The following is a 24733-nucleotide window of genomic DNA, read 5'->3' as shown; positions in this document are numbered from 1 at the left end:
CCACAGGCCATTCTTGAGATTCGCCTTCGAGGGGCAGGCTTTTCAATACACGGTCCTACCGTTCGGTCTGACTCAACGGGGAGTGCGCGTGCTAAACTATCTTGACGACTGGCTCCTCATGGCTCAGTCAAAGACCTAATTATTGACACACAGATCCTGGCTCCTCAGTCATTTAGAATGCCTCGGGCTCAGGATCAATTTTCCCAAGAGCAGGCTGTCACCCAGCCAGAATGTAACCTTTCTGGGAACAGTTATCGACTCGACATGGATGAGAGCCCGGCTCATGCCAGAGCACGCTCTCTCTATCCAACGGCTGGTAGCCTCTTTCAGGGCAGGTGCGTGCATGCACCTCAAGAAGTTTCAGAGGCTCTTGGGCCTCATGGCCACGGCATCGTCAGTACTCCAACTGGGATTACTGCATATGCGCCCCCTACAGCACTGGCTGAAACGCCGTGTGCCAGCCCATGTGTGGCGCTCAGGACGCCTGCAAATCACGGTGAACCAGGGCTGCATAAGAGCCCTGTCTCCCTGGAAAGCCCCGGGCTGTTACCAGTCAGGCGTGACCTCCAGGAGGAAGGCAATTTTCACAGACGCCTCCAACCTAGGTTGGGGGGCGCTGCATGAGGGCAAGCCTGTCTCCGCCCTCTGGTCGAGCCCGGAGAAGAGCTTGCATATCAACTGCCTCGAAATGAGAGCAGTCTGTTTAGCCCTAAAAGCGTTTCTGCCAGACCTGAGAGGACACCACGTCTTGGTCCGCACGGACAACATGTCGGTGGTGTCCTACATAAATCGCCAGGGCGGCCTCAGATCGGGCAACCTGTATGTCATGGCCGCTGCTCGTGGCCAGCATTTACCCGCTATATCTCTATAAACTTCGCGGCTTTAAAAAAAACAATCATCATTCCTAATGCCGATACCTGACAGCCAATCCGAGTCAGAGTAGGGCAGAATTGTTTTCAAAGTATTTTACACCGTGAGTCTGACAACTGGACTCACTGCCAGACAAAGAACTGCACGTCGGAAAGCAAGCCTGAGGTAAGTTAGCTTACAATGTTAACTCTCCTGTCAGATACAGACAGTGATTTTGACGAATTTGAGATCAAAAGTGATGGTTAAAAAAATGTTTGGGTATTTTCTATATGTAGCTGCTGTTGTGTTTCTAAATCATTTCTGCATTTCCTCAATGTTATAAAACGAGTGGTATATATTGTAATATCCCGAGCGGGCGCCGTTAGCGCAGAGCGAGCAGGAATGAGTAACGTTAGTGAGATGTCGTCGAAAAAGATGGATAAAGCAAAAAAGCTGTCGGGGGCTAAAAATAGAAAAAGATAGAGGGGAAAGGAAATGGCATGTCAATTGATGCGACAGCAGCTAAATAAGTGCATGGTGAAAGCCAAGGCAACAGGTAGGATTTAAAGTGTGACGTCCAGGCATGCTAATGCCATCGGGACTACCGGGAGATTCCCGGTGGGCCGACGTGCTTTTTGGGCCGATACATCTCATACTTTTTTTGTTTTGTTTTTTGTCTTAACGGCCCATAGAACTCGTACATCGGCGGCCCATTCATTTTGTTTTGCTTAATTGACGGCGCTGGGTTAGTGCTGGTGTAATGCATTGTGCATTGGTAAAAAAAAAGTCAGCGTTAGTTTTTTTTCTGACACCCCATGAAACGCGTAGATCAGCGGCTCATTGGTGTTTTCTTGATTGACACTGGGCTGGCCCAATCACATCTTTAATGCGAGTGAAGTATAGAAATATACTCTTTCAAGTATAGAAATTAGTAAAAGACTAATTATAAAAGTTTCCTTTATTTTTCAGTGCATTTGTTTTACAATATGCTATTACTATCATGGGATTAATATTATAACTATTATTATGTAGTAGTGTAATGTAGACAGACACTGTAATAAAAGAGGTTTGAATTTTTCTTTGTTTAATTTGCACACTGAATATGGGTTGGAGCTCTTAATTTTGAACTCTCAAAGTTGACCTGATTGATGAATTTAACATTAAAAAGCACAACATTTTCTTACGGGGGAGCATACCCCCGAACCCCCCTAGCGGGACAGTGGTACACTAACCACAGTTTTACCATAAATCCTGTGACAAACATTGGTATTGCTATGCCAATCCAGCTTACGGCTTTTTGGGGGGATCCCCTCATCTGTTAACTCTCACTCCTTACTACTCACTCATTACATTTATTTTTTTATTTGGGGGGGGGTGTATATATGTGTATATCCTTCTCACCTTTTTTACCCCTGACCCGTTTTCATGCCTGGCACTGGCCCATTCCTTGCCCAGACGCCCGCTTTATGCGTTCCCTCCCGTCTCGATGATTCCTCAGGCCATCGAGCGGGTCAGGGAAAGCGGATGCTCAGTCCTCCTAATAGCCCCCCTCTGGAAGACCCAGGTATGGTTCCCAGAGCTGGCACAGATGCTGAACACAGCCCCCTGGCCTATACCAATGAGGAAAGATCTTACGCAGGCGAACGGGAGAATTTTGCACCCTCGCCCCTACTTATTGGCCCTCCATGTGTGGCCCCTCAACGGGTATCCTGGGACCTCTCAGAAAAGGTCTTGAATACTATCACTGAGGCTAGAGCACCATCTACAAGGCGCCTCTATGCTCTAAAGGGGTCAGTGTTCACCAGCTGGTGCACAGCTAGAGATCTCAAACCCCAGTCATGCAAGGTTTCAGTGGTACTCTCCTTCCTGCAAGAGCTTTTGGACGCGGGACGCACCCCATCCACACTCAAAGTGTATGTGGTGGGCGGCCATAGCAGCCTACCATGCTCTTGTGGCTGGCCAATCACTAGGGAAAAGCGACCTCGTCGTTCGCTTCCTCAAAGGAGCCAGGAGGATGAACCCCCCCTCGGCCCCCTTCTATGCCGGCATGGGACCTCTCCACGGTCCTTGGGGCCCTGAAGGGTCCCCCATTTGAACCGCTTCAGTCGGCTTACCTTAAGCCACTTTCACTTTCACTGAAAACTGCTCTTCTGTTGTCCCTGGCCTCAGTTAAGCGAGTGGTCGACTTGCATGCACTCTCCATGAGCCCTTCCTGCCTGGAGTTTAGGGTTGGTGATTCCAGAGTTATCCTCAAGACAAGACATGGCTACCTACCCAAAGTGCTCTCAACTCTGTTCAGAGCGCAGGTTATCACATTATCAGCACTTCCCCCCTCTGTAAACGATGGGGAGGCTAACTTGCTTTGTCCTGTCAGAGCTCTTAAAATCTACCGGCAGCGTTCCACACCGTACAGGCAGTCAAGGTGGATAGTGGACGCCATTTCCCTGGCATACGCCTCGGTGGGCCAGGTTTGTCCCATAGGCGCTAAAGCCCACTCCACAAGAGGCATGGATTCTTCGTGGGCCTGGTCTAGTGGTGTACCAATTGAAGACATGTGCAACGGCCGGCTGGTCCTCGCCATCCACGTTTGTTAGGTTCTATAACATGGAGGTACCTTGCTTGCAAGCACGACGCTCTACTGTGCACTGCGTTTGAAAATATAGGCTTCAAGAGGAAAGGAGTTTCACCACTGCGTATTAGCTACGCAATACTCGTTCCCTACTCTCAGGGAACCAAGGTCACGTTAGTAACCGAGTACGTTATTGCTATTGTTATCTTTATAGTTATCGTTTTTGGTGAGAACAGGCTAAAGTTAAACATCCCATCCTGTTCGATAAAATTACAAAAATCTGTATGATGATAATATTACAATAAAAGTGATAAAAAAAACTTCAAGACAAGTTGACACCCTCATGTAAGCCCTCTCAATCCCTTACTGAATTTTAGCTTACTGAAATTTAGCTTTACATGTTCATCCGGCTAGGATTCTCTGCAAGCATGTCAAAAAATAAGCCGAACAGATTTCGCTCCCCTTCTGACGTAGGAAATTATAATATTACCGGCCCTTAATCTGCATGTTTTCACCCACAACATTTGGTTTTTCGCAAGCGACAACACTGTAACCAGTTCTAACGCAATGGCAAAAGTTTGAGCAAAGCATGCAAAATGTTCTGTCGTTGCTGCACAGACGAGCACAGAACACTATTTGACCAAAAAATGTCACATATGTCTTATAAAGACCTTAGGGAACTGTCTCAACTTTTGTAAAAGTTTCTCTGTAAGGCTCCACTCCACTACTAGTTATTTCTGAGATTTTGGATGAGTGAGATTATTGTTATTGCAGGAGTATCCGAAGCTCGTGTAAAGAATCGGCCGTCTTTTGAACGGAGGCGGGGAGCAGCAGCTCATTTGCATTTAAAGGGACACACACAAAAATGGCGCTTTTTTGCTCACACCCAAAAAGGGGCACATTTGACAAGCTGTAATAAATTTTACGATTTTACTATTGACGATTTGACATGATTCAGGATTGTTAGGTTCTTCGAAGCTCATCCCAGAGTTTCTGTCATAGCAACAAGTCCATAAGCTCAAACCTGCTCAGGAGCAGCTTATTGCATGTAAACAGGAATCATGTAATCATCTTTTTAAACGGAGGTGATACTTAAAGTCTGTCCCAGCCACTGCTACTTTCTTACAAGAGAACCTATTGCACCTGTGAAAATAATAATTTAAAAATAATATTATGTTGTGTAGTCGATCATAATACATAGATACAGCCAGTTTTACTCATTGAGAGAATTATTTGTGAGGGAATAATTACCTAATAGTTTTATTAGAGTCTTAAGGCCCGTTCACACCAAGAATGATAACTATCAGGATAACCAAGTTATCGTCCCACCAGCGGGCGATATCGTTCTGTTTATTATACGCACGTGCTTGTCTGCCGCTTTAAATGCTCGAGCTTGTTACAGCAGGATGGATTCTGATTGGCTGTCAATGTTTTTATCTTTCATCAGCTGGATAAAATAATTCTTAAAGTGATTCCAACGATATCTTTTCCCCGTCGTTATCGTTATAGCTGTGGTGTGAACTCTGCTATTCTTTAATATTGAGAACGATTTTTAGAACTATAGGCCTATAGTTATCTTCATAGTTATCGTCCTTGGTGTGAATGTGCCTTTACACAGATGATGTACTGTTAGTCTAAGCCGTGCATTAATTTGAATGTGGGAGCTTTAATGGGAGTGGCTTGATGGAGATTTACAGAAATACCTACTTGTATTACAACAGAAGTATATCTAAAAGTTGTAAGTTATAGACACTGCATAACAGGAATGACCCATGTACCTTTCTTCTGGTCAGTTTTTTTTTCCTATCTTCAAATGAACCATTTGACCTTTTCTATCTTCGTCAGCAATAACACTCTCTTATCTCCCCTTCTTTCAGCTAAAGGCTCTCCTAACGCTGAATCTGCCTCTCGTTCTATAATTATCTCCCTGTTACGCAGAACTGTATAGGTCATACAGTACATGCATGACATGGTGATTCTAATTCAGGCATTTGGCCTGATCTCATCACTGCCCTGTTGGAGAGGATGCTATTGTTGGTGCACACATGGTGTCCTACTTTGATATGTGTGGCTGATGAAGAATGCACAATGCTAGCATTGTCTAAATTTGCTGGCTCATTTATGTGTGATTTATTTATGCTAAGTGTCCTCTTACAGAATACGCTTTTAGTAGAGATCTGTGGTTTGTATAGAGTCCCTGCTTGCATTTTGCATTCGTGTAGGAATAATTCTTCAGTATTTGGCTCAGGCCAATTTTGGCAGCTCAATCCTCTCCTGCTGAACGTATAGCAAAACACATTGTATATACAGCTACGCTCAAGGATGGTTTTCGCTGAGTCTTGCCAATGTTCTGTAAAGCCATGTGCCAGATGAGAATGCATCTTTGCTCACTATTTGTTAGCTGTAAGTCATCCTTGCATTTTAGAAATTGGTGGGTTTTACCAGGAGTTAATTTATGGCCTTGAGAGCAGGATCTGTTGGAGTAATCAGTCATTAGGTACACACTCATCTCATCAGTCTCACACTCATCAGTCATTAGGTGCACACTCATCATCAGGTCGAGCCCCATGCCAAGACCATTGCTAACCATTCACCCCACCCTTCACAACTAAGACACGTCAAGCCATTTGCAGATTGTGCATTGAATTTCTCATAAACCTGAGTAGCAAACAATGACAATTGACATTTTACTCGTGATCTTGCATAATCTCAAAACTTGTTCAGAAATGTAAAGAATGGGCACAATTTGTGTTATTATTATTTTTTTGCTGGGCAAAAGCAGCATGGATTCAACATGCAACAGTAATTGTTTTTAAATGTTAACAAATTAATCTCATTTTTTCAAGTTCTAATGTTAGGTCATTAGAATGATTCCTGAAGAATCACGTGACATTGAAGACTGAAGTAATGATGCTGAAATTTTAGCTTTGCCATCACAGGAATAAAGAACTGTTTTCTAATTTAATACATTTTAAAATGTAATTAAAATTTTTACAGTATGTTTTTATTGTTTTTATGATCAAAGAAATGTAGCCTTGGCCACCATAAGAGGAAATCTTTCAACGACCTTTCTTACTGAAACTTTGAAGTTAAATGGGTAGTTCACCCCAAAAAAGTCACCCTCATGATGTTCCAAACTCCATAAGAAAGTTTTATCAAGATATTTTTATGAAACCTCTCAGGTAACCAAAACATTCATAGAAGATCCAAAAAAAGCTCATAAAGGCATCATAAAGATAAAATTAATCCATATTAATCGAGCGGTTAGATCCAAATCTTGCTGGAGACTTGATGAGACTTACTGAGTTAAAATGATATATTTGGCTAGTCATGTGATCTCAAAATGGAAGATTTGGCCCAATACGGCCATCCACTTCAATCCCATAGACTTGCATTGAAAGAGGGACTTGAGTCATATCTAGGTTCCAGAATATCGTAGAGACTTGGAGATGGGCATGTTTTCACTCTCAAATGACTTTTGTCTTCTTTTTTTTATCATTCGAATATCCAATCCAGTATTTTTGCATGATGCGTTATATAGAATTGCAATCAAAAGTGCTTTCTATCAGTTTTCTCAAAGTGCTGGAAAGGTTACAGGTTTTCTGAGTAAGAGTGGAACATGACGCAAGTTTGCAGTTGACTGTTTTTGTGCTGTGGCCGAGATCCTTCTGCAGTGGAAGAGTCCAGAATAATAACCTCCATTCAGTGCACAAAACAGAAAGGACTGGGCCACCTACACCACAGTAATTGACAAATGTGGCAAAGTATACAGAACATAAGTGTTGATTGTGAAAGTCACAATACCCCTGATTATCATGTTTGTCAGAGACTCCAATTAAAATGTCCTCTTGCCAGCCAACTGCTGTGCTTGTTAATTCCAAATGGTGAGCTCAAGCATCACAATCTAGCCCTAGATCACTGATTAATTTGGAGCCGTTTCTCATCCCGCCACTTCGCCGATGCTGCCTTTAGCCAACAGAAACATTGCACATTTTAGCAACTTGGCCACTCCATAGTTTGGAGATGACAAATGGGTTCTGATAGCACAGTGAAGTCTTAATTGGTTACTGCAAAGCGGGCTAAAGGCCAGCAGTGTGTCATTTTGTTTGTTTTGGGAAAAGTTCATAGAAGCCTCAATGTGCCCTGACAATTAATGAGTATGGTTTGTTGCAGAGAGGGAAATTAAAGAATAGCTATACTAGATTTAACATGGAGGAAGATTGTTACTCAGTAGCTTCTTAATACACATTTCAAACCTGGAAATAAGTGTGGATATATGACTCTTTTGCTATGTGCTTATGGCTTAAATATTAATATATTAAGTCTTATTGTTTGCACAGATCGGCATCGATGGATTCCTTCCCAAACCGGGCTCAGATTTTAATTCCACCAGCTCCTATACACCTGATAAAACATTCATCTTTGTAAATAGTCGACCTGTGCATGCCAAAGAAATACTTAAGGTAAAGGAACTGCCACATACCATCAATACCAATTTACCTACATTTATTTACTGTTTGTGTGTGTAAATATATACGTGTGTGTGTGTTGAAATTTGTATATGAATGTTCAGTTGACTTTTTCTGTAAAATGAAATGTCTTTGCATAACTGTAAAATTTGGATATAAGCCTCCATTTAGACAGTATTTTCATTTTTGGATAAACTATCCCTTTAAAAAAACAAATGCTTCAGTTGTATTATACTGTCCACATCAATCATTTAAATTAATTCACCATAAATTCATTTATAACTTGTGAGTGATACTGTACAATAACTGAGATAAAACATTGAAAGAGGGACTGAAAGAGTCATATTTAGGTTCCAGAATATCGTAGCATGTTTTCACTCTCAAATGAGTTTTGTCATCATTTTATCATTAGAAAATCCAATAATTTTGCATTATGCGTTATATACAGTTGTAACCAAAAGTGCTTTCTATCAGTTTTCTCAAAGTGCTGGAATGGTTACAGGTTTTCTGAGCAATACCTTTCTCTGCTTAATAGATTTTACCATGTTTAAATCAATTCAATTGTGTAAATTGTCCTATGTAATCTGTGTAGAAAATGCTGAAATCCATAGATTTGGTCTAGGCCTAGTTATGTTCTTATTTGATGATTTCTTAGTAACGATCTAAGTGTAAAATTTACGAACAGGTAAGAGGTAAAGTTGTAAACTTACAGCGACACTTGTATCCTCACAATCTTCTTGTGAATGCACATTTTACCCTGCAGCTTATCAAGCAATACTATGCCAGTGCTCAATTGAATGATGAATCTGCAAACCGCCGATATCCCTTTTTAATGATGAACATCACCATACCCGCCTCGACGGTGGACGTTAACCTGACACCTGATAAAACCGAAGTGATGCTACAGAATAAGGTACAAACATTTTTTCTAAAAGTAAAACACTGTTTCTTCCTATCATGCTAATTAAACTTTCATTAACACTTTTCTCCAGGAAGAAGTGCTGTTGGCGGTGGAGACTATGTTAATCTCCTTGTACGGCTACTCCACTGGCGATGATAATCTCAAAACAGGAGGAAATCGGCCCAATGCTAGTTATGTGGATGTAACTGAACATGCTAATGTAGTTGTTCCTACACCTACCACAGATATTAGTTTGAACAACCCAGAATTGCTTGAGCATTCTTCCACGAATGCAGATAAACAAGATGGTGAGCTATCCGTGAACAACACTGCAAACACCAGCTCCTCTTCGATTTCAGAGGATTGGGTGATCAACAGAAGCTCAAGTGATTTTGACAGTATAAATTCCTCATTACCTGCTGACGATGTTGTAATGAACTCTACAGCTGATCTAAACTGTAACTCCCCAAAGGCGACTAAGAGTGATAGTGGCCCTGGTCAAGAGAGCGAAATATCTGCTGAGAGCTGGAGCACAGGCAGGGCCTTCTCAAATCAAATCACCAGAGAATGCCTGGAACCTGTGAAACTCCACGTCCCAAAAGCAAATGAAGACCTCGGAGGAACTGAGCCCACAAGTACGTCCAAGAGGCCCTCTAACGTGATTATGGAGAAAATGGCCAAGCTGACAGCCTACGAGCTGATCAGCAACCGCTCTGTGCGTCAGCCCTTGTCTGCCTTTTCACTGTTTGAGCAAGACACCAGATCGCAGGTCCTCCAGGAGAACCCAAGAGCCAGTCCTCAGGATGTCACAACTGCTGTGAAAGAGAGCTGGGAAAGCCTCGGGGAGGAAGACCGCAAGAAGTAAGTTTCCAGATTTCACCCTCGAAGACTCAGTTTCCAGTTGTTGTGATTCAGGCTCTGTGTAGCGAGAGAAAAATAGACCTGCCACTATCATGTGTAAAATATGGATTGGAAAATCTGTTTGGCCTGGTCATGTTACTACCTGAAGGAAGAATTGATCAACTTTTGTATTTTCCAGAAAACTGTGTTCGATTACTTGGTTTGATGGTCAATATGCCTGTTTTCCATTGTAAAAGAGGCATTCCGTTTTTTCCAAAGAATGCCACATTCTTTAAGTCTCAGGTGCCAGAAGGTTCCAGTTCATTCTATACCAGATGAAGTCCATATCTGCCTAATTTATTGGTTGTTTATGAGCTCCAGGAAAACTTGGGTTGGATATATGGATGTATCTTATTTTATCACACTAGACTACCAGTAGGACAGACCTACTATTTCTTTATTATTACTCTTTTCCACATTTTAGAATAATAGTCAACTATGAAATAGCACGAATGGAGGTATGGGAAATATGTAGTAACCAAAAACGTTAACCATGTTATACCCTTTGCCTAGATTCCAGCTCTGGATAATCTAGACATGAGGTGCATAATGGCATGCTTTTTAAACTGTATTAAAGGAGTTCCCATGTATGCTGGACACTTTCTGGTCACTATATCCTAAGTCATCTATTTTAAAAAAATAATTAGACTGCTTCTCTGCATTGGGTTAATTGAACAAATAACTTAGGCCAGATAATGACACAAAGCCATCAAAAAAGGGCTCAGCATACACTACCATTTAGGGTTGGTGAGATTAATGGTTTAACTCTAATGGCAGGGCAACCACCCATAAGAGCATTACAATAATCTAGCCTTGAGGTCATGAGCGCATTAACTAACTGTTCCGCATTTGTCATTGAGAGCATATGTCATAATTTAGATATATTTTTAAGATGGAAGAATGCGGTTTTACAGATACTAGAAACGTGACTTTCAAATGAAAGATTGATGTCAAAGAGCACACCCAGGTTTCTAACCGACGAAGAAGACTTGACAGAACATCCATCAAGTGTTAGAAAGTATTCTAGGTTATTATGTGCAAAGGTTTTTGGTCCAATAATTAGAATCTCTGTTTTTTTTCCAAATTAAGTAGTAGGAAATTACTAGTCATACAGTTTTTTATATCAGCTATGCATTCCGTTAATTCTGTGAATTGGTAAGTTTTGTCAGGGCGCGAAGAAAAATACAGCTGAGTATCATCAGCATAACAGTGCCATGCTTCCTAATGATATGCTTCCTAATAATATCTCCTAAGGGTAGCATGTACAGAGTGAACAGCAACAGTCCTAGTACTGAGCCTTGTGGTACTCCATACTGAACTTGTGATCGATATGACATCTCTTCGTTTACTACTACAAACTGATAATGGTCAGAAGTATGATTTGAACCATGCCAATGCAATTCTACTAATGCCAACATAATTTTCGAGTCTATTTAAAAGAATGGTGTGGTCGATAGTGTCAAATGCAGCACTAAGGTCGAGTAACACTAATAGAGAGATACAACCACGATCGGATGATTAGAGCAAATCATTTGTGACTCTAATGAGAGCCATAGCCAGCTTAAAAGTCATTTTTGGTACGTATCCTAATGACAAAGATGAATTAATGATATTAAGAAGAGGATATTTGACCTCTGGAAGCATCTCTTTCTATAGCTTAGTCGATATAGGGTCTAACATACATGTTGTTGATTTAGATGATTTAACGAGTTTAGACAATTCTTCCTCTCCTATAGCAATGAATAAATTGAATTTTACCTCAAGGAGACTACAGTGCACTGTCTCATGCGATACTGTAGTAGACGGTTGCATAGTTATAATTTTCTCTCTAATATTATCAATCTTGTAAGTAAAGAAGTTAATTAAAGCAATAAGTCTCGCGAAGCCGTGATTTACAATGAATTTAGAACAGCTAAGGGGCGTTGTTAGGCACAACGTGGAGCGGAGTTAGCCCCCTTAGCTGTTCTAAATTCACTGTAAAACACGGCTTCAGGGGGCTTATTGCTTTTAGAAAACGATTACTCCATAAAAATATTCATTTTCATAAAATGAAAAAGTGTTCATAAAATAAACACCAGCAACAAAAAATATAACGTTATAACACATTATTCCTCTGCCAAGCAATGTAGTTCCAAAGAGGTTGCCAAGCAACACATGCAGCAACAAAGAATTACAAACTGCAGTTGCACAGTAATACTAATGTAATGCGGTCACAGGTGTATGTTTGTTGAGTAATTTACAACGGCTTTGATGAACGCGTCTCAACCAATCAGAATCAAGGACTGGAACTATCCGTTTTATAAAATGTTATTACTGTGCTGTACTGTTTGGAAACGTCTGGGGCTGAAGCTTTATTTCTCATTAATTTAGCCACTGTTTCAAATAAATACCTAGGTTTCTTTCTGTACGCAAACGTGCTCTCTCTGCACGAAATGCGAAAAACCTCTAGTTTTGTTTTCTTCCAGTTGCGCTCCATTTTTCTGTCTGCTCTCTTAACCCTCTGGGGTTCTTCATTTTAGACTCACACTCAGGACCTTCGGGTCAAAAATGACCCGGAGGCCGGCATTAAGATACATTTTATTTGAGTAAAATCAATGAAATATATTTTATTTTCAATAATATTTTTTCTTTTCTTTTTTGGTGTTTTGAGATAATTTTATGATTTATAATTAATATTTATGCAATAGTTAAGACCCATTTTTTCCCATTGAATATAATAGAAAATTTATATATATATATAATAAAAATAATTTTTTTATTAAAGCTGTATTTCATTTTAGAGTCAAGTCTAGGCCTCATGAAAGCAATTTTTGAAATGAGATCGGAGCCATCTGGTGGACACACTGCATTTTTATCACGCAATAGCACATTTTTACCACTAGTGGATTTACAGCTCTCTGTAGAAACCTATGGTAGAAACACTCTAGTGATTTTTTCACATATTGTTTAATTTTTTTCAGGTTGTTGATTTGAATATATAATAACAGATTCTCAAAGACTATTTTTGTCATTTTTTTAAATAAAAAAAAAAATAAAAAAATTTTTGGTTGGTTTAAATGGTAATTTGAAGTGGCAGTTTTACTTTATAATACATTCAAACCTGAACATTGCATTATAAAGAGAACAAATGGAAAGCATTTTGTCACCAATTGTTTTAAGAGATTCACCCCTTCACTGTTGTGTGCTTTTTTTCTGCATCCTGGCTGCTTGGTAGATTGTATGCACAAAAAAACTCTGTATTTTCATATTTTTGTCAATTTCCCATTCATTTCCTATGGGGGTCATTTTTGACCCGAAGGTCCTGAGTGTGACTATTTTTTTTACGACCACTTAGACTTTTCAAATCCTGTCCCCAATTTTTTTGGGTGTTCATATAGCATGTACCAAAAAAGTCACTAAGTTTTGGACCATTCCGATGAAGCTACGATTTTTAACATTTTTTTATTTAAACGCTTCGGGTCATTTTTGACCCGAAGAACCCCAGAGGGTTAAGGGCCCGAGTGTGCTCGTTGTACCACGGCATTGGACTATTTTCTTTAATCTTCTTTAAGCCTAAGGAGCAACTGTGTCTAAAGTGCTGGAAAAAAGAGTCAATAGTTTTTGTTGCAACATCGAGTTCTTCTAAGCTACCTGGGATGCTGAGGAGATGAAACTGATTAGGAAGATTATTTATAAAGCAATCTTTAGTGTTAGAATTGATAGTTACCATATTTGTAACACAGAGTCGGCTTAGCAACCTTGGCTAAGTGAAGTATACATGAGACTAGATAATGATCTGAGATGTCATTGCTCTGCTGCAGAATTTCAACGGCATCAACATTGATTCCATGTGACAATATTAGATCTAAAGTATGATTACGACAATGAGTGGGTCCTGACACGTGTTGTCTTACTCCAATAGAGTTCAGAATGTCTCTAAATGCCAATCCCAATCCATCTTTTTCATTATCTACATGGATATTAAAATCGCCAACAATAGAGACTTTATATGCAGCCAGTACTAACTCTGATAGAAATCAGCAAATTCTTTCATAAAGCCTGTATGGTGGCCTGTATACAGTTGCTTGTACAAATGTCAAGCAGGATTTGTCACTTACGCTAGATAACGTTACAAAAAGCTCCATCACTTCAAAATAATTATATTTAAAACTAGACCTGAGTAATACTGAAGTGATACATTTTATTCAGGATTCTTTGAACAAAAAGAACAAAATATTTTTGTAACATAATAAATGTGTTTACTGCATCTTTTGATAAAGTGAATGCATCCTTGCTGAAAAAAGGTATTTGTTTCTTTATCCAGAGGGGTAAAAAAAAAACTCACAGACCCCAAACTATCGGAACTATATTGGAGGGACACTCTAATTCGGCCATTTAATTGACAAAAATCTGTTGTGAAAGATGAGTCGTCAAGATTATTATTATTTTTTTACCAGAAGAGAAATACTATAAATTTGTGTATCTGTTAAATGTGAATTTTGTAAAGCACACTAGCTTACCTTTTTATGGCCTCAAAGCTAATCAACTTAAAGCCACAAAAATCACATTTTAAATGCAAACCTTAGATCAGGAATACATCAGGGTTATCGCTTTAAACTAAAAGGGTTAAAAAAAATACTCAATCTCTCAAAAATAGTCTAAATCACAGCATGCCAAGTCAGCATAATTAAATGAATGGAAAGTGTATTTCAGCCTTGCTAGTGGCACTTATGTAACACATGGAAAAAGACATCTGAATCCTGTTGCATATTACTGCCATCTTAAATGTGAAATAGCAAGCTTGTTTTCCTGCAGACATACTGTACGGTAGCATACACTTCTGAGAATCATATTTACATGGATTCATGTAACATAGGTGCATCACATATGGGCATGCTGAGCTAAGGGGTCAGAGATTGTTGACATGGATGTTTGCGGGAGGGAGTACCATGCTTGTTATATTTTGGTTGCAGTGGTCTGATGCAGCAATAAAATGTCTGGCGCTGATCCAGCGACTCTATATGAACTTGGTTTACATCCAAAGTGCCCACACACCAAGGGAACATTGCTTTCTTATTGCATGGTTTATGTGCGTTTGATGCTCGTTATGAATTCCAGGCTGAAAATGCAAACCATGCTCCCTAAATGGCTATCATGTATGCGAGTGTCCACTGAGGTCCATCTCAGAAGGTAAGAGAGAGGATGATGTCTTTATTTGCTGTTTCTGTGCTGTTTTCACATTCATCCTATCAGTGGAGATATTGTGGGTGGCTCCTTGAAGTACATAGTCTTATTTTAGTATCATTGATATCGTTTGTGTTAATATTTTGATTTATATTGTATTTTTATCTTGTCTGCTTTCACTTTATTTCTTTAAAGTTTCAATAGTATAACGTTAGTTTCGCTAATTTTGTGTTTTCGTTCGTTTCGATATGTTTTAGTTAACGATAATAACCTTTGTCTTAAGCATTGCTTATTGATAATAAGCATTGTCTTAATTTGGCCAGCAGCCATATCACCCTGTAGCCCAACACTGGTTGTCCTCTGAAGCTAAGCAAGGTTGAGCCTGGTCAGTACCTGGATGGGAGACCTCCTGGGAAAACCAGGTAGCTGCTGGACGAGGTGTTAGTGAGGCCAGCAGGGGGTCGTAAGGCCCTAGTATAGTGATAGGGACACTATACTTTCAAAGAGCACCGTCCTTCGGATAATCCGTTAAACCGAGGACCTGACTCTGTGGCTATTAAAAATTCCAGGATGTCTTTCGAAAAAGAGTAGGGGTTTGCCCACTGGCCTCTGTCCATCATGACCTCCTAACCATCCCCATATGCTGATTGGCTTCATCACTGTCTCCTCTCCACCAGTAAGCTGGTGTGTGGTGGGCGTTCTGGCGCAATATGGCTGCTGCCGCATCATCCAGGTGGATGCTGCACATTGGTGGCGGTTGAGGAGATTCCCCACCTTCTATGTAAAGCGCTTTAAATGTGCCAAGAAAAGCGCTATATAAATGTAATGAATTATTATTTATTATTATTACGTTTTGTCTCTGAAGGTCTGTGGTGAAATTTGGGGTTATCATATTTGGACGCTCACATGAAAATCAATGAGAGTTTTGTATCTTAGTTAATGTGTTTTGGCTCATTTATGTATAAATACTAGTATACTTGACACAATTAAATTTTTGCTGATATACACTAAATGTACAGTCATTCTCTTCTGGGAAAACAGACTACACAGATATTTGTCCAATCAAATGCTCTCTAGAGTGAGAAAGTCCCACCTTCCAATATCGTGTGACACCTACCATGTAGCAAATCATGGTTCACGGCTCTGTCCTAATTACAGCCTATTGCTATGTGAAGATAATTATGTTAAGTCACAAATTGTAAAATCATCATAAATATATTACGCATTGTAAATTAAATTTTATAATCTGAAGGTTCCGTGGTTTCAGTTCTATTCTGTATGTAGCTCACAAATCTGTGCCCTTTTCGATGGAAACACATGGTGTATCAGGGCAATCTTCTTCTTGGTAGTCCATCAATGTCGATGATGACAATACTTTGCACAGCTCATCTATTGTGGACTCGTAGGTGGCTGTGGAGTCCGATCCTTGAACGGCACAGCCGTTCACAGTAGGGGCATGGGAACTGTCCTAGTTCAGCAGGTGCAGATGCAACAATGTTCCTCCTTGCTCGGGCCTCAGTGATGTGTGCGCGGCGTCTCACCTCAAAGGTGCCTTGTGCCTGCCTTGAGAGAGTACACCAGCCAGTCCTGTCTTGTGCACAGTGCTCTAGCTCTTTTGGGGCAATCCCAGCAAGTGTCATGTTGGACTTTACAGGGGAATACATTTGGATTTTTAGATTTAATTAAACAGAATGGGACCTCAACTTAACTTATTATTATAAAATGATGTAGTTACAGCATCTGCCAGCAGGTGCAAAGCTTTATCCCATTCCCAGTGATTTGACCATGTTGCAATTGTAAGTGTATTTGTGTAAATGTATACATTACTATGCATTGCTGTGTGATTTATATATATATATATGTGTGTGTATATATTTACAAACCTTTATGTTAGATGCGATTTATTACGATTAATCAATTTGACAGCATCTCTTGCTTACCAAGGCTGCATTTATTTGATCAAAAATACAGTAAAATATTATTACAATTTAAAAGAATGTTTTTCTAGTTGAATATATTTTGAAATGTAATTTATTCCTGTGATGGCAAAGCTGCATTTTCAGCAGCCATTACTCCAGTCACATCTTTTGTAACATTATTAAGGACTTATTTTTTTCATACGTAAATCTCAACCACAAAGTCTGTTTATACATTTTCACTGTGTTCAAACAGCAAACTGAAAGTCCAAAAGCCCTCAGGTCAAGAACCCATTTCAGTGTACATGGCAGGGGATCCCCTCAAGCTTCAACCTTCTGTTCCATTATGGAATCATTTATCTCCCCCATTGGCCTCTTACTGCTTTTCTCTTCAGCACATTTCATGCCTTCATCTTGATTGGTGTGGTTTTTATCAGCATTTGCAAGTTGATTTGCATCTTTCTCTTGCACAAGAGCTTTATGCTTCGAAACCATACAGTGCGTTTGAAATGGTGCCCGGTCCTTTGTACAGTAGCGAGCTCCGTGCAATGGCACAGCTGTTAATTGGCAAGCCCATCGAGAAGCTTCCAGTGGAGGGTCAGGGCTGCATGTTTTTACAGGCCCTCTCCCCCTCCCTTGCTGCTCTCCGGCCCCCATCTGGTCACAGGTAGCAGATGTTTTTTATCTCGCCTGTTTCTGCACATTTTCTACTCTGTGATTTACAGCAGCCCACTTAGAATCACTAGAGCAAATTAAATCAAGGTTCCTTGTGTGAATTGAGGAAATTTAATTAGTCACAACTTCTGACCTCTTTGCTACAACTCGTTCGTACCCTGCAAATTAATAGGCCAAAAGTGAAGTGTTCCAAACCATCTGTCTTTTTTTCATCTCTGTTATTACTATTCTGCACATATTAGTATAATAGTTAAGTATAAAATAGTAAAATACTAAAAAAATATTTAATGACAAAACTGGAAGCATGGGAAGAACCCCCATAAAAAAATACAAATAAAACATAACTATCTTATATTTTAGCTTCTTCAATAATTTTGCCACAGTCTCATTAGGTGCTTTCTGGGAAGCTTTTTTTTTTTTTTAAACGATGTTGAAATTATTTTATTTTAATAAAAAAAACAAAAAAAAACATGTATTTTATTTTTTACGAATCGTCAAAATGAGCAACTAAAAAAACCATGAAATTGTAATTTTGTGAAGAAATTCACACTTTATATTTGTCTACAATGTCTGCCTGTCTTATTTTATTATCATTGAGACACTATTATATTTTTTATTATTATTTTGAATTAGTTTTTATTTCATGTTTTCCGCTTTCATTTTAATTTAAGTTTTAGTATTTCTATTATGTATTTTTGTAATTTTATTTTATGTTTTAGTTTTTTTAAATATGCATATATAGCTTTTATTTTTATTTCAGTTTTTGTTTTAGTTATTTTAGTACCTGAATTTAGATTAAATGAAAATGTTGCCTTGGAAACTTGTTAAATAAAGTAAAGTAGATTTTTAAATCTTATATATATATATATATATATATATATATATATATATATATATATATATATATATATATATATATACATGTGTTTGTGTGTGTGTGTTATTTGATTTCAGTTAATGTTTATTTTATTTCAAGTAACAAAAATGTTTGTTTTTTTATTAGTTTCATACTATAATAACCGTGCTTCAAGCATTGAAGTCTAACTCAGCACATTTTAAGATCCTAAGAAACATACATTAATTCCAAAATGTTGGCTGGTATTGATGATCGGCTACTTTTTCTGTCGCTAGTCCTCAATAAGTGTATCTTCTGACCATATTTCAACAGTTACACAAAGGAAATACAAAATGTACAAATTGGACTGTAACAAAATACTTGTTCTTGTATCACATCCCATCTTAGGTATGAAAGCAAGGCAGAAAAGTCTCTGAACGCCTACAACCTTCAAAGGAAGAGGGCAACGGAGGGAGGTGGCCAGTGCGGAGAGGGCAAGAAGCAGATGAGCGCAGAGTCTTCATTGAACAAAGCTCAAGGCGTGAAGCGCAAGGCCCCCCTCGCCAACCAGCAGGCCCTGGACAAACTCTTCTCCTCTCAGCCCTCGAGTAAGAGGAGCCTTGCCAAGCTCTCCAAACCCCTCCCGTTCAGTATTGCAACCCTCAAGCAGAGTCTTAACCTCCTCTCCTACCAGAACAGCTCAAGTGCGCAGGGCCTCAGGCTTGTAAACCGCTTGGCTTCTCACGGTGCCTGGGTCGTTTTATGCGGCAGAAAGCTCATGTTGTTGAACCCGTTTCGAGTGGAGGAGGCCTTGCTGTTTAAAAGACTTCTGAAGAATAATATACTTCCAACCGTGAGGCAGCAGACCCCTGTACCGCTGACAGATGGGTAGCCAGTCTCATTTTCTCACCTAATGATGACATTCTCGTTGTGTACAAACCTTAATTGTAAAAAATATTCATTTACAATAGTAAAAATGTATGGTTTTTGTAGGAAGTACAATATACGATTAGTAGCTGTATTAATCCTCACTATCCTGAATACTTAACAGAATCTCTAATATTTATATTTGCATATTAACATACACTTCCTTTCCCAGGTTGCTTGGTGGGCCAGAATACATGGATGTTCTCCTGGACATGGAGAAAGACAGTGCCTGCTTTAATGGACACGTTTACTTTACTGATCCTAGGCTTCTGGCGAATGGTTTTGAGATTAGGATGATTCCAGGTAACTCTCAAAGACGTGTGTGTGTGTGTGTGTGTGTGTGTGTGTGTGTGTGTGTGTGTGTGTGTGTGTGTGTGTGTGTGTGTGTGTGTGTGTGTGTGTGTGTGTGTGTGTGTGTGTGTGTGTGTGTGTGTGTGTGTGTGTGTGTGTGTGTGTGTGTGTGTGTGTGTGTGTGTGTGTGTGTGTGTTTGTGAATTCACACTTTTTCATTTTTAAATTTCATAGTTCAAAATGATAACTCTTTATTTACTACTACTACTGCTAAACACAAAATAATTTTTTTGGAAAAATGTTGGTAACCAAACCCTTTTGGTGATCTTTGACTTCCACTGTATAGACAAAAAAGACCACCCAAAAATTTGTCATAATTTACTACTACTTCTAAACACAAAATAACATTGTGAAGAATATTAATAACCAAACTTTTTTGGTGACCATTGATGTCCATTGTGTGGAGAAACAAAAATTCTAAATATATTTAAAAAATCTTATTTCAATCAAAATATCTTATATTTTCCATTTAATAGATTATTAAGCCTGATAGATTGTACACTGTTTGGCCATTTTAAGATGCAAATAATTTTCCAAATTTTTTGTGAATTTTAAATAAAAATATTCTGTAATATAAATGGTAACTTCAGCAATTTGTGCAAATCTTATTCACTGTCATGAAAGCATATCACTATGTATATGTTGGCTTGTATATACTGTATGTGTACATTAGCCTGACTTTCACTCTGAGGTCCAAAACAACCCTCTTCCAGCAGGCAAAATATACAAACATACTTCACTTCCCACTTGTTTCACTCCACACCGCTCACATACTTTAGTCTAGAAGACCGCAAACAAATAAATGATTGGACTATCAACCTACGTCACTCAGCCAATCAAATAAGTGGAGCGAAACTTCCTGTTTTATAAATATAACCCTAAAGAGTCATAATCATGTAAAATAATGATGTTTGACGCAATACAAGACAATTGTTTGATTTGATATGATTTGGACTTAACGCTCTGCCTTCATATAGACAGCGTATTTGGGTGCTTTGGAGCCTGTCACCAAATTGTAAACAATTGTCTGTATTTCACTTTTCCATTACATATGCATCCCTGGACATTTTCATGAACTTTCAGTATATGATGCTAATGCTTAATTTGTAGTTTTTAATAACTTTTAATTTCCATGCTATTACCTTAGAGACGTTAATTCTTGCTGTGCCGAGTGATGAAGTCATTGTTTATACAAATTGTATAAGTGGAAAGTGCTTTGTCAGCACTTCTTTTTCCCCTACACAGCCCAGTGTGGGCACAGGTATAATATGAAATCGTTTTAAAAAGAGAGGGCTTGATTCGAAGCGATCGGTCCACTTTCTGTATGACTCAGCCTCAGCTTTTTAAGATGGTCATTAAGTGCATTCGCTTGAATTCGCTGCCCTCCTTCTCTCCTCATGCTCATCATGTGCTGTGGAGTGGGAGAGATTCAGAAATACTTCTACACATGGTTTGTGTTTTTTTGTTTTTTTCTTTGCCAGGTTTCTCTTGAGAAAATGTGCCTTTATTAATTCAAGGGTCATGCTGTTTAAAGGTCTCTAGGATTGTCCAATTTGATTTAACAAAGGTTGGACCCACTGGACATCATTAATGCCACAGTTCACAAATTGTTTTTGAAATGTCAAATATAACGGCTTGAATAACAGGATTACAGTCAATTATTTCTGACAGAATTGCTTGTGTCTGATTAGTGAAGAATGTGTTTGCTTTAAATGTTTTCTTGTCCATTCTTTAGGTGCCTTCTATTTTCCAATATTATAAAAACAACTCTTGTTAGATTATTAGAGGGGTTTCTAGTGTCTAGTGTCACTGTGACCAATACTCAGACTGGCAATGAAGTATGGAATATGTGTTTCATCAAGCATATTAATTACCTCACTTTTAGAAAACAATGTTTTAAACTTATTGTAAAAAGTATATTTGTGTAAATATAGATTTTTTCGATACTGAAATATCTGAAACGCTTCCAATACTCTTTTCCAGCAGAATAGATACATGATACCAGCTGCGCTTTCTCGCTCTCTCATCTCTCCGACAGTGAGTTGACACACAAACCCGCCTCCCCTCACTCACTCGTTTCTTTTGCTCCGGGTGAATATAGTTGCTGTTACAGCACTTTAATTTCGGCGTGGGATTGCGCGTATTGCACATAAAGCCGCCTCTCAGTACTAAATTGAGTTCTTTTCGCTGCTTATTGCGATTGAACAGTCAAATACACACAAACTAATGTCAAAATGCTGGTCTTGGTGAGTATCACGTCTGTTAAACGCATGGATCCGTGCGGCAGGTCTTAAAGTGACAGCAGCCTAAAATACCTGCTGCCAAATTATGAGATAATATTAATTTGGCAGTTACCCCCCATGGTATCAATGTCAAAATTATGGCTAGTGAAAATGCTGACTGGCTAGTAACTTTGGAAAACCACTTGCCACAGTGGTTGGTGAGCAAAATAGTTCATGTCAAGCCCTGCTGTAGAATTCAACCAATTAGAAGAAATAAAATAAAACGAACTTCGAAAATCCTGAAGTGTTTCCAGTTAATTGTGCCATATGCATCAGAGATTCAGTTAGTGGTCTGTGGTCTGAGGTAGAATATACCTAACTTTTGAGAAACCTTTAAACAGCATGACCCTTGAATTAATAGGGTTAGTTAGGATATGAAGTCAAGCAGAAACCATAAAATATCACATTTTCGACACTGACTAATAAAACAAATTGGCAGATCACTGAAATAGTTCTCATACATGTCGTGCAAAAACATTTTCAGGTTTAGAGCCAGCTTATTCTGTAGTGTTGTCCTCTCTCTAAGGAGGCCACCATCCTAGTCCTCGTTTGACCTTATTTTGCCTGTTGTTATGAAATGCACTTAAGACTTCCCACTCAGTCTGTTCCTGTAAGTGTTGTGTTGGTAAGGGTCATCGTGGTTGATGCTGGCTCGCTGCCTGAGCTTTTGCCAGCATGGTGGATTTGCACTAGAGTGTGGTGCTGTGGAGGAAAATTGCCCTTTACAAAAGAGAATAGTTTTGGAGCCAACTTAAGGGAATTGGCAAAAACATGCACCAGATTTCTTCCCCTTTCAAAACCCCAAAGTAATAAACTTTGGTGCATAACTCACAGTTTGTGCTACAAATATGAATGATACCTGAAAATCTTCCGCTTGTTGAGGAGAAGTGTCCTATTATATTTGCAAACCATCAGATTTACACTGGGCAGATAATTAAATTGCAGCAAAAAATCATCTTACATTGAAGGATGGACCCGAGACATATGTAGGGAGCAGAATATCATACAGACTTGCAGTGTTGCTTATTGTTAACTAAAACTATTAAAAATAATTTGTTAATTGAAATAAAGCTGAAATAAAATGTAAATATTAGATGAAAAACTTAGTCAAAAAAAAGAAATGTTGCCTTGTCAGCTAACTTAATTAAATAAATGAAGTTAAATAGAAATATAAAATACTAACTATTTTAAAAAAAGCACAAGTTACTAAAACTTAAAAATTTTATTAAAAAAAATATATATAAAAAAAAGCTCATTCAAACTATTAATAAATGCTATGGTAGTACATAAATAATACAAACTGATGTGAAGGTGGGCTCATTTGACATGGCCCAGTAAGAAACCACCTAGCAACCACATAGTAGGATTGTCACGTGTACTGGTGCCAGTTGGAACTAAAAAAAAAAGTTGATGGTACCAGCAGTTCTGCAGTACCTGGTATATTCAGTAGACGCTGCTTTCAAACACTATCATTCGTGTTTGAGCGCTCTCTGAGCGTCAAAGTGTTATATTTACAGCGTGTTTTTACAAGCATTGAGCATTGTAGCCAATCAAAATCATATTTGTTGAGCGTGTGAACGCATTGTCCTATCAGAGGTGCTAGTCAGTAAGTTAGTCAGAATCTGCTTAACACATAAGGTTTGGTTCACACTCGCGAATCCTTTCATTATAACCAATACAGTGTAAAAACAATCCAGATAAGAGATTCATTGTACAGTTTTTTTTTTTGTACTGCTTTTTTATTATAACGGCAGTTTTCGCAAGAGTGCAGAAATCAGTGAGCTTTAGAGATTGACAGCCTTGCTGATTATTCACTGTTTTAGTATCATTTTGTAAGCATGTCAGATTTGAAATGACTGCGTCTCCGTTTAAAGCGCATAGGGAAGGAGAAAATGTTTAGTCTGCGCTTCCTTGATGACCTTTCCATAGATTTCACCTCTTCGTTGAGATGCGTCTAGGGAAAAGCAATCATCTTTAAATCATCTGTTGAAAACCTCCTCCACCTTGGTTTTTCTTTCCAGTCCACAAAGACATGGTAATAGCGTAATTTGGTGCGGTGCCCGCCTGACTTGGTTTCCAACCAGCGTGTAAATCACAATATTTATTTATTATTTTTTCCTGGAGAACGTTGTACTTGGAGTTTATTAATCCTTCCTTGTTGCTTATCTTGGCAAGGTTCCTCGTCTTCTGAGAGGCATGTTGAAGTGACGGGCATGGCCGACTGCATGCCTTTCTTCGGGATAGGAGACCTGAGGGAAATTCTGCAGGCTATAAAGGTCCGGGATGCAAAAACCGTGGAGCAATGTAGACCTCTCAAAGTCTCAAACTACCTAGAGGTGAGAGATGCTCCTTGGAATTTAATACAATTTTCACATTTTAATTAATTGTTACTTGCAATTAATTATAAAATGACTAGCAATTTCGAAGAGAAATTTTGTTCTACGGCAATTAGTTTTTTCTGCGTATGATCTTTTTTAGCTGACTTTCTGCTCTCTTTCTCCCACTTTTTCTTTCAGAGTGAGGCTGTGAGACTAGCTAGACAGTTACCTCTAAACCTCTCCAGAGCTGATGTTACAAACACGCTTTACCGAATGAAACATGAACTTGAAGAGGAAAGTCAGGTCTGCATTCACGGACGACCATTTTTTCACGACCTGGTTACCATTCCTGAAACCGAGCAGGAAGCTCTGCAAATCATGTGTAGTTCTTGCTAAAGATTTCAATGTCCAAATTGTTACACTAACATTTACTGTACCATATAGAGGTATGAAAGTTGTCATTTAGAATAATAAATGTTTTTCTTGATAAATGAATGTTTTCCTTCATGATTTGAGGTATGAAATCCCCCCCCCCCCCAAGTAATTAGTAAAGTAAAGCATTACTTTTAAATATACAA

At 38.9% G+C, this 24733-nt stretch overlaps 1 protein-coding gene and 1 pseudogene across 2 annotated transcripts in view; both read left to right on the top strand.

Moving 5' to 3' along the window:
* pms1 (PMS1 homolog 1, mismatch repair system component) overlaps nucleotides 1–24646 on the top strand; it is a 47009-nt gene extending 22363 nt beyond the window's left edge. For both annotated transcript variants that reach the window (XM_056237736.1, XM_056237735.1), the window contains exons 7-13: nucleotides 7759–7881; nucleotides 8651–8800; nucleotides 8880–9649; nucleotides 18686–19165; nucleotides 19377–19507; nucleotides 24013–24173; nucleotides 24354–24646. In XM_056237736.1, the coding sequence (XP_056093711.1) occupies nucleotides 7759–7881; nucleotides 8651–8800; nucleotides 8880–9649; nucleotides 18686–19165; nucleotides 19377–19507; nucleotides 24013–24173; nucleotides 24354–24551 (2013 nt within the window). In that variant the 3' untranslated portion in view covers nucleotides 24552–24646. The remainder of the gene's footprint in view (nucleotides 1–7758; nucleotides 7882–8650; nucleotides 8801–8879; nucleotides 9650–18685; nucleotides 19166–19376; nucleotides 19508–24012; nucleotides 24174–24353) is intronic.
* Nucleotides 15170–15286, top strand: LOC130072598 (5S ribosomal RNA; annotated as a pseudogene).
* Nucleotides 24647–24733: the final 87 nt, after the last annotated feature.

This window comes from Rhinichthys klamathensis, unplaced genomic scaffold (genome assembly GCF_029890125.1).
Source record: "Rhinichthys klamathensis goyatoka isolate OS25496 unplaced genomic scaffold, OSU_Roscu_1.1 h1tg000497l_1, whole genome shotgun sequence".
Lineage (NCBI taxonomy): Eukaryota > Metazoa > Chordata > Actinopteri > Cypriniformes > Leuciscidae > Rhinichthys > Rhinichthys klamathensis.
The sequence above is the reverse complement of the archived record's forward strand: the minus strand, read 5'-3'. Positions and strand labels throughout refer to the sequence as shown.